Source organism: Triticum dicoccoides, chromosome 1B (genome assembly GCF_002162155.2).
Source record: "Triticum dicoccoides isolate Atlit2015 ecotype Zavitan chromosome 1B, WEW_v2.0, whole genome shotgun sequence".
Classification (NCBI taxonomy): Eukaryota; Viridiplantae; Streptophyta; class Magnoliopsida; order Poales; family Poaceae; genus Triticum; species Triticum dicoccoides.
The window spans coordinates 540,352,876-540,363,241 of NC_041381.1; the positions used below are offsets into that span (position 1 = coordinate 540,352,876).

Below are 10,366 nucleotides of genomic sequence, written 5' to 3' on the forward strand. Positions count from 1 at the left end.
TCGGAACCTCCCTTGCGGTGCCAAATCAACGGCCCTGGCTCACCATTGAGCATCACCCTCATGCTGCTAGAGAACAGTGGGATGGCAACCTACTCGCAGAAGCGAGGCTCAAAGCCGATCCTACGCAACATCTCAAAGAGCAATGCCCAAGACATCAAGTCGAACGCATGAGAGATATCAAGTTTGAGCAGGACCCGAGGCTCCCCTAGCCGTTGCAGGTACCTCACCATCTATTGAACTAACATGAAGTTTTCATGAATGCATCACTTGGCGATAAACACACATTGATTCTCCTCAACCAAGGTACCCAACCTCCGCAACAACCTAACAGGCAGGATCTTCGCAACTAGCTTGGGGAAGAGGCGGATGAGGTTGATAGGGCAGTAATCCTTCAGAGTAGAGGTGCCCGCTCGCTTGGGCAAATGATCAGCAGAGCTTGATTTGGCCCTTGCAACTTGGGCCGACATAAGTGTTGGAAATATGCCCTAGAGGCAATAATAAAATGGTTATTATTATATTTCTTTGTTCATGATAATTGTATGTTATTCATGCTATAACTGTGTTATCCGGAAATCGTAATACAGTATGAATACATAGACCACAACATGTCCCTAGTAAGCCTCTAGTTGACTAGCTCGTTGATCAACAGATAGTCATGGTTTCCTGACTATGGGCATTGGATGTCATTGATAACGGGATCACATCATTAGGAGAATGATGTGATGGACAAGACCCAATCCTAAGCATAGCTCAAAGATCGTGTAGTTCGTTTAGCTAGAGCTTTTCCAAATGTCAAGTATCATTTCCTTAGACCATGAGATTGTGCAACTCCCGGATACCGTAGGAGTGCTTTGGGTGTGCCAAACGTCACAACGTAACTGGGTGACTATAAAGGTGCACTACGGGTATCTCCGAAAGTGTCTGTTGGGTTGACACGAATCGAGGCTGGAATTTGTCACTCCGTATGACGGAGAGGTATCTCTGGGCCCACTCGGTAATGCATCATCATAATGAGCTCAATGTGACCAAGTGTCTGGTCATGGGATCATGCATTATGGTACGAGTAAAGTGACTTGCCGGTAACGAGATTAAACGAGGTATTGGGATACCGACGATCGAGTCTCGGGCAAGTAACGTACCAATTGACAAAGGGAATTGTATACGGGGTTGATTGAATCCTCGACATCATGGTTCATCCAATGAGATCATCGAGGAGTATGTGGGAGCCAACATGGGTATCCAGATCCCGCTGTTGGTTATTGAACGGAGAGGCGTCTCGGTCATGTCTGCATGTCTCCCGAACCCGTAGGGTCTACACACTTAAGGTTCAGTGACACTAGGGTTGTAGAGATATAAGTATGCAGTAACCCGAAAGTTGTTCGGAGTCCCGGATGAGATCCCAGACGTCACGAGGAGTTCCGGAATGGTCCGGAGGTGAAGAATTATATATAGGAAGTGCAGTTTCGGCCATCGGGAAAGTTTCGGGGGTCACCGGTATTGTACCGGGACCACCGGAAGGGTCCCGAGGGTCCACCGGGTGGGGCCACCTATCCCGGAGGGCCCCGTGGGCTGAAGTGGGGAGGGGAACCAGCCCCTGGTGGCCTGGTGCGCCCCCCTTGGGCCCCCCTGCGCCTAGGGTTGGAAACCCTAGGGTGGGGGGCGCCTCCACTTGCCTTGGGGGGCAAGCCACCCCCTTGGCCGCCGCCCCCCCTTGGAGATGGCATCTCCTAGGGCCGGCGCCCCCCCCCCTAGGGGGCCTATATAAAGAGGGGGGGAGGGAGGGCAGCCGCACCCATGCTCTTGGCGCCTCCCTCTCCCATTGCTACACCTCTCCCTCTCGTAGAAGCTCGGCGAAGCCCTGCCGAGATCACTGCTGCATCCACCACCACGCCGTCGTGCTGCTGGATCTCCGTCAACCTCTCCTTCCCCCTTGCTGGATCAAGAAGGAGGAGACGTCTTCCCCAACCGTACGTGTGTTGAACGCGGAGGTGCTGTCCGTTCAGCACTAGGATCATCGGTGATTTGGATCACGACGAGTACAACTCCCTCAACCCCGTTCTCTTGAACGCTTCCGCTCGCGATCTACAAGGGTATGTAGATGCACTCCTTTCTCTCGTTGCTAGATAAACTCATAGATTGATCTTGGTGAAAGCGTAGAAATTTTTTTATTTTCTGCAACGTTCCCCAAAAATAAGAAGTGCAACTTGACAAAGGCAACCAAGACGTCGGCCTTCACAATCTCCCAGCAGGACTGGAGGAACCTCGCCATGAATACGTCTAGTCCTAGCGCCTTCCCATGCGGTAGCCTACGAACAACCTCCCAGATATCCTCCTTCATAAAGGGGGCATCCAAATCAACCAAGTCCTCGGAGCAGGAACCCAAAATGTTTAGGTCCAACGAGTCCCTTTGACCAGTTGTACCTAGGAGCAAGCTGAAATGTTTGAACGCTGCCTCGGCCATGGCTGCTTGATCTGAGACCACAACGCCATCAACCATCAGGCTCTGAATCACCATCTTCTCCTTCCGGTAGGAGGCGTACTAGTGGAAGAAGGCCGTGTTGGCGCCCCCCCTCACCCAACCAGGTAATCGTTGACCGCCGTCGGGCCATAGTGTGATCCACTGAACCGAGTCACAGGTATGTGTGTTTTAGCTTGGCACGGAACTGACGCTTGAGCTCTGAAAGCTGTGTGACTCCATGGCAACATCGAATCAGAAGATAAGCTCCCGGGCAAGCATAAGTTGTTGTCGGGCACCGCCCACCTGCTTGTCACTCGAGTTGGACAGATGACGATCTGTGTTCCAGAGTCGAAGAGCCGTGTTCCGTGTTTTTGGTTTATTTATTAGTTCCCCTTGTATTTTAGATCAAATTTATGTTCAATATTTGACCTAAAACCTGAATAGATGAAATATATATCTACCATGGCACAAGAGCTGAGCGGTGTGGCTGGTTTAGCCCTAGGCTCCAACGTATGCAGGGATTGCACTTGTCGCCTCCAACGTATGCACATCCGAGTTATCCACTAGTCAGCTGCACAATATTCTGACGTGTGGGCCCTAGTTATCAGTTTGGTAAAAATAGGTTTAAAAATGGTAAAGTATGTTGTAAAACCATTTTCCTTTTAATTAGAAGCAGGCTCCTTCAGTGTGATGTTGGAGAAAGCAGTATACTGATTCCGTGACCTAAATAGTTCCCAAGGCAGAAAAGCTATTCCACCAACATTCTGATTCCATGATACCCATGACCGGAAATAGCCTGCATCCCTGCACCATCCCCACACACGAAATGATTCTTAAGACAATGATAGCGTCAAGCTTTCCAAGCCGAAATGACCAATAAAAAGACAGTTACGAGATGCATCTTTTCTTTCCAGGAACTGCTAGTGTGGTATCTTTATAGCGGGGAAATCACATAGTGCAAAGCCCGCACACCGGTCGATCTACACAGGGTTTCTACATGAAAGTGATCGGCACCACCATTTTTGGTTGTGCCAATGAGACCGTCGCCATTCGCCAATTTGCCATCCGCAACAAGGGGCATGCCGGAACCTTCGGGGGTCGGCGGCGCACGCCATGGCTCAGTGGCCTCCCCGATCAGCAAGCATGTCGAAAACATGTAGGCACCAGCACTGACATTCGCAAAGCGAGAGCGATGAAAAACAGACAAAACGAGACACGAAAGTTACAGCAAGGAGATTTGTTTCGATTTTTCGGGTGCTTATGCAGGAGCAGGAAGCAACAGCAGGGCCATGCTTTATGGAACAAGATTGTAAAACACGAGTAGAAAGTAGTGCTAACTGTCTGACTCGGACGGAACACACGGAGAAGAAGCTGGGAGGTGAGTGAGAGGTCCTCTTCATCCTCGTCTTTCTTTCTTTCTTTCTTCTACTAAAGGCTAAATAATTAAGCTGCATGCACTACGGGTACGGTGGCGGGCGGGGCTTAAGAAGGTCAGCGACGCCGCTCTGACCCACGGCAGCCGCCGCTCGGTGCTCCTTGCACCAGCAGACCAGACAGCACCAATCAGGATCAGGCGCCGGAGCTAGCACATGTCAGCGAGGCTGGCCCACAGCTGGGATTCGTCGTCGTCGACGTCGAAACCAAGCTGCTGCTGCTGCTGCCTGTTGGCTGCCACCGGTGTGCCCCACCACCACTTGCTGTCGTCAAACGCCGTGCCATCACCGACGGTTTCCATGCACTGGCTCTGGCTGTCGTAGCGGTTGCCGCCGAGGTTGTTGTATGGGCAGTACTCGTAGCTGATGTCAGACACCTCCGTCTCCATGTCGCCCTCCGCCTCCAGGTTCCTGGCGAAGCGGCCCTGCACCCTTGGCCGGCTATCTGCCAGCGTCTTCCTGCAAGCGTACTGGAAGACCAGAGAGATGGTGGGCAAGAGATGTGTCAGAATTGGCTAGAGAACAGAAGCATTTACAGGCTGTGAGGGGGATCAACACACACAGTTATCTTCTTGTGGAAGTTCCTCTGCTGGCGCTTGGCGCGGTACCTCTCGATCCTCTCCTTCCGTTCTTCGGCGCTGTAACGGCCCACCTTCTCTGAAAAAGGATCACCGGCTTCCTGGCTGCAGTTGTCGCCTGGAAATTGTGGCGGTATTGGCGGTGGCGGCAATGGTGGCGAAACATTGTTGCCCTGTTTTGCATCAAGACGTGGTTAGCAGCTGTTTAGTGGTATGAACTGCAGTCCCAACTTGAGTCTTGTTGCATTACCTGTAGGTCGCCGGTGCTAAGGACACGGCGCATGGTATCGGAGCTGCTGAATTCAAAGAAGTCACCAGAGGACGAGGAAGGGGAGGAAGCAAAAGGGGGTGGATGCAACTGCCATGTCGAATGAGACGGGCAAGAGAAGGCAGCATTACCGTTGAGGGGGTCAAGAAACTGGAGGTGAAAGGGTAAGGGGTGTGAGCTGGTGCTCGTGTTGATATTGTAGGGGGGAAGGGGAGAGATGCAGGAAGGCGGTGCTGAAGCAGCAACATCGACCGGAGAAAACAGGCCACCATTGGAGTGGAAGAAACCAGTGCCGCGAGGAATTTCGGTCGGAGCTGTGTGCAGATCACCAGAGAAGTTCCATGCATGGTGCATGGAGGGGTCACTATAGGTGGGTGTGGGCGAGGAAGAAGGATTGAACATGGCTTTTGGATATGAATCCCTCTAATGTGTCTGGGGCTAAGTGCAAGTGAAGGGGATTGGTATAAGAAGAGAACGTTTGATGTGCATGGTATACACTATATACCGAAGGTAGTAGGGCGGCTAGGGCCACTACTTTTAACAAGGAAGAAATTTCCTAATTGATATGCCAGCTCAGTATGGTCACTACAGGCAACAGTAGACATGTCATGGAAGGTTATCAAACTGATGAGCTGGGTGGGAAGTCAAATAGCTCCTGAAAAAGCTGGGGCCCTTTCTGTCCAGCGAAGCCATTGGAAATGTGATTCTTTACCTTGGAAGGAAAAGAAGTTTGAAATCTGCCTTCCTTTGATAGAAGATAAAAAGTATGCTGAACATAACACCTCAGAAGACGAACAGGTGTCAGACAAGCTGTTAAGGAATATGCTCCAACTCTATATTATGCATTAATAAACACGGGGAGATTGATGCCATTGGTCATTCTGCACAGAAATGAAGAAAACAATTGCACCTTACTGGCGATATTTGCGCATGTGGGCCAATCACGAGTATGTATAAGTTAGATGATCTTAATCTTATGAAGAACATACATTACTAGTTTTAAGAAAAATATAACCCTTTCTGAAAAAGAAAAAAAATATAACATCACAACCAGGTTAAGGACCACCTAACATTTTCTTAAGAAATCCACGAGAAGATAATAGTACTAGAGAAAATATTAAAGATGAATGACTAGATTTTGGATTTATACTGGACATGGAAACTAACTTCTCCACTGCAGTTTTGAATTTGGTTTTGGATTTGCCAATAAACACATTTACAAATGCAGTAACTAGCAGTGGAGTAGAAAAACAAATGTATAGTTCCATCTACGATTGTCAACGAGATCCACTTACAAAGACAACAGGACTAGTAACTAGCATTGTGGAGCAGGAACAGAAAGGTGTACAAGATAAAACAAGCTGTAGCTGGATAACTGATGTGATGCTTGCTGGAACGAAACTCAAGCCCTTCTTTATCAATTTCAAGAGCTTTAATCTTTAGCTAGAGTCTAGAGATTGCCCGGTACCTACCTTATCTTTGATTCTGTACAATGGGTTCCTACTTCTGTAGCAACTAGCAAAGTAGGAAACGGGAACCCACCACCTTGGGAAACAGAAGAACTTTGAGGAAACCTGTGAACCGACTAGGAAAGAACTGCACAGTTTCAACAACTACAGAGTTTCATTATACAGTAAACTATGCATAAAACTGAAAACAGTGAGTATATAATGGATAGAACAGGGCTAAGCCATATCTGATAACTGCCACCTCACAGCCCAATTTCTGTTTTCTAAATAAGTACGTACTAAAAAGTAAATACGGCAAAGAACAGACAAGGTAGCATTATTAACTTCATCTGATGTGCCGTCTAGAGCACTAATATGAAACATACCTGATCAAGTCTATCTGAGCCAAGATTCTGACACCATCTTGTTAATGATTGAATGAAACCAACAGTCACTTATCTTTCCTGCTAAGGAAGTAGTGAAGCCCTAAACTTATGGTAAACTGGTAAGAGGCTAAAGATGCAATATAACAAGCAACTGTAGTAAACAGCAGCACCACCTTCCATAGAAAAGGGAACAGAAGAAAGTAGTACAATATTAGTTTTATAGGCAACCTAGCCTTCCATTTCCTTTTTTGGATGTTAACAGATCATCGTATGCAAATGAATTTGGACATGAACCAAACACAATGAAGTCAACAGACATTTTTGTCTGGTAATTTTCCACTATATTGACGCCATGCATTGAAGAAAGACATTGCCAAACGAGGGGAGACACGCTTCTCCAAGATTGCGTATCCTGAAAAGTGATTTCAATGACTGCTGAACAGACCACCAGAAGAAGACAAGGATACTGTGGACATGAGAAATTCAAAAAACTTTGTATTTTGTCTGGAATCTGAGTGGCAATAGTTTCCTCCCAACAGCTTTATGAACGATGCCCCCAAGGATTGCCAACTTGACCTCAGTTTGACCATTGAAGGCAAATACAGTTTCTTCCAGTACCATGACAGTAGTATGATGAACAAATCTGACATTATCCTTCCCACCAAATTTAGTTCTGGCAGCAAGGTTAGTGCAGGAGTATATTGAATCGTAAACCAAATTCGAGTCGAGTAATGCAGGTCCTATACATTTAAGCCCTAAGGAAAGACACGTATAGCTCCAAATCAACTGGCAACTACAATGAAATCTCTCATGTATTAATATGAAGAAACAAATAGCAGATAACCCAACCATTCTCATCTACGACCAGACTTCGAGCTACCATATTGCTTATGCATTCCAGGACCCATGCAGGAGAAGAGTGATGGCTTCTTCGGCTTCACACCAAACAGGAAAGTTCTAAGGGGAACCACAGCTTTTGTTGACAAGGTTCGAAAGTTCTGTTGAGCGCGGTTGCTTCTTGCTATAGATAGCTCAAGATTCTCCCGGAGTTTCAAGAGCTCCCTCCCAACCTCCACTTGGAGACCTCTTACGTGGTCCAGCCCAGCTTCTAGCTCTTTAGCAACTTTGTTATTCTCTTGTTTCATATTAAGAACCTCTCCTTGGAATTTTGCAGCTTGGATGAGGGTGAAATGATCTTCACCACCTTTATCCAGAATTGTGATCTTTGATATATCCTCTTGTATGCTGCATAGTGAAGAGAACCTGTTCTCCAGCTCTCCTTTTAATAGCACATTCTTTTCCATCCAAACTTGAAGATCTGTATTCAAATCCCGAAATTTCTTTTCTAAAACAGCTGACTCCAGTTTTGCTACCTGATGATTAGTAGGAATTCCATCTGCAACTCCCTGTGCCTGTGCATCGGTCAACTTAATCATCTCGGCTTTTAGCCTGTCAAATGCTGTTTGGAAATGTCGTATTTGATGGTATGATGTGCTAAACCTCAGCCAGAAGTCCATGGTCTGCTCCAACACCTTGTCGATCTCTGCTCTAAATTTTTCCTCCCCAACTGAATACTCAAGTGGTTCTTCACCTTCGCATTGCTTAATATATTCATCTACATCAGCAATCTCTTTGTCTTCAGTTGTAGGAGTGCTGCTTATTTTGGACGTTTCTTCAGACGTCTCCCCGCTCTCCGAAACAGAAACATTCATCTTTCTCTGCAAAGAACTTAGCATGCGGCGAAGAGAATGAATCTCCTCGTCTTTCATTGTATTAGAGCTCTTCAGTTCCTTCAGCTCTGACATCGCCTCAGTATGATACTTTTGGTTTTCCTTCTCAATTTCAGAAAGTTGTTGCTCTGTATCTTTGTAGATCTGAAGAACAGATGCATAATCTTCTGATAAAATATTATCCTCGCCTTCAGATAGATTAGCAACAAGCTGTTGCCGCACCACAAGATCTTCCGAGCCCTTTTCGGACGAATCAAAAAACTTGCTGTTTTCAGACGCTGGAGAGTTCAATGCTTCTACAAACCCAGCAAGTTCACTGCAAGCTTCAGTCATTTCTTTACTAATATTCTCGGTACCATGTTGTATGGACCTACCAATTTGTAGGACGACTTGTAGCACCACCTCAACTTGCTTCAACCTGTCGGCCAACTTACTGGAATCAACAACCAAAGCCGCCTTCTCCTCCTCCAAGGCATGCAGGCGCTTGTGAAAGTCGTCTATCTCGGATTTCATTCTATCGATCTGAGCATTCTGCGACGTAGTAGCAAGCTCCAGGTTGACTACCTTCTCCACAAGTTGATCAACCTTTTCCGCTATGTCTGAAACTGATGCCTCTGGGCGCAATTCAATTAGTTCTTTGATTTTTTGGCATACTTCATGCAGGTCAAGCTTAGCCTCGTTCTGAATAGAATCGCCACCATCCACAGGTGGCAGTACTTGGGTAAGTTCTGTTTCATGGTGATCGGGCCCGTCATCTTGCGTCTGGGGCTGCCCACACTCATCCTTGAAGGTTTTCAGTTTCTCCTTTGCCTCGTTGAATCTTTGAAATTCAGTCCTCGCCTCTTTAGATGACCTCTTTTGCTGGCCCTGCAAGTTAACTAATGTATGCTCACAAGACATAAGGGCTCGTGAAGCCATCAGTGCTCGGGCTTCATTGTCTTCAATGTCTGAGCTAGTGCTAAAAGTATCTTGCAAGCTGCAAACTTCCTCCTGCAACTCGGCCACCTTCCTTTCAATGTCTAGATACTTGCCCAGTGCACTGTCATAAGTGGTCTTCAAGAACTCCTTCTCGGTCTGCAGCACCAGGATTTGCTTCTGCAGCTTGTCGATCTCTTCCAGTGCCCTGTCCTTGTTCATGTGGGAGCCGACTCGCCGGTGTGTCTGGGTCCTCTTCGGAGCCGGGTTCGGGCTCGATCCCCGGCTTGTGACCCGTGAGCCCATGGGCAAACCTTCCAGAGCAGGGAATTTGTAGTTGATGAGATCAATACTTGTAATTGCCTTGGGGACTCCTTCGGTATCACCCTCTTGCATGGAGAACTGGACATGGTCCGGGAAGACGGTGGCAATGGTGTGGTTGGCCTTGTGCAGCTCGCTAGATATCCGGTCATACCGGTCGGCCAGCGCTTGGTAGGATCTGAACATGTCCTCGACGTTGCTGATGAGCTCCGGCCGGCTCCTGAAGTAGAGCTCTGCCTTCTTGCCGAACGTGTCGGCATCCGCCCCGATGAGCTTGATCATGAGCTTCACCCTCTCCTCCATCTCTGCACGCACGATGCAGATACAACATGGTCACGGCCACAGTTTTCAGAGATCAGCAGTGCGCAATGCGCCACGCCGGAGATGGGGAACGAATGCGTACCGTTGAGGGTGGCGTCGAGCCATTTGGACTGGCTGGTGCGGATGTGGGACGCCCACCACCAGGAGTAGGCGTTGCCCGCCGCGCGCTGCAGCATGGCCGGAGGCCGGAGGGGGTCACGCCGCGCCGGGGCCGCCCGCTCGCTCTTACCCTCCTCCTCCTCCTGCTGCTACTCCGCGTCGCCGGGCGCGCGCCCTCGGTGCCGTGGGGGGCGTGAGCTGTGACGCGACGGGGGGGACTGGATGCGGGTAGAGCGACGGGGTGTGTGGTCCGGCCGTGCAGCGAGGGCCCTTAGCCGCCGGAAGCCGGAGAAGGAGAGGAGAGGAGAGGAGAGGGGAGGTGGGTCGGTGGTGGAGGGTGGCATGGCGAAATAGGACGAGGGGGAGGTTGCCGCGGAGGTCGGTGGGCGGGCGCGAGCGACGCGCGCGG

The 10,366-nt window shown here is 48.7% G+C and overlaps 1 protein-coding gene and 1 pseudogene across 1 annotated transcript; both read right to left on the reverse strand.

Annotated features, from left to right (window-relative positions):
• Positions 1-3,628: 3,628 nt before the first annotated feature.
• On the reverse strand, positions 3,629-5,754 carry LOC119308015 (annotated as a pseudogene).
• A 958-nt stretch (positions 5,755-6,712) lies between these two features.
• LOC119348155 (protein NETWORKED 2A-like) lies at positions 6,713-10,334 on the reverse strand. The gene is made up of 2 exons (XM_037616484.1): positions 9,941-10,334; positions 6,713-9,842 (listed from the first exon to the last, which is right to left on the reverse strand). Exons 1-2 carry the CDS (start codon positions 10,032-10,034, stop codon positions 7,426-7,428), a joined length of 2,511 nt encoding a protein of 836 aa, XP_037472381.1. The 5' UTR covers positions 10,035-10,334; the 3' UTR covers positions 6,713-7,425.
• Between the last annotated feature and the right edge of the window lie 32 nt (positions 10,335-10,366).

Coding starts and splice junctions, on each gene's coding strand:
- LOC119348155 (XM_037616484.1), bottom strand. CDS start 10,034: ATGCTGCAGCGCGCGGCGGGCAACGCCTACTCCTGGTGGTGGGCGTCC. Junction 9,843..9,940: donor GCTCGACGCCACCCTCAACG/GTACGCATTCGT, acceptor TCGTGCGTGCAG/AGATGGAGGAGAGGGTGAAG.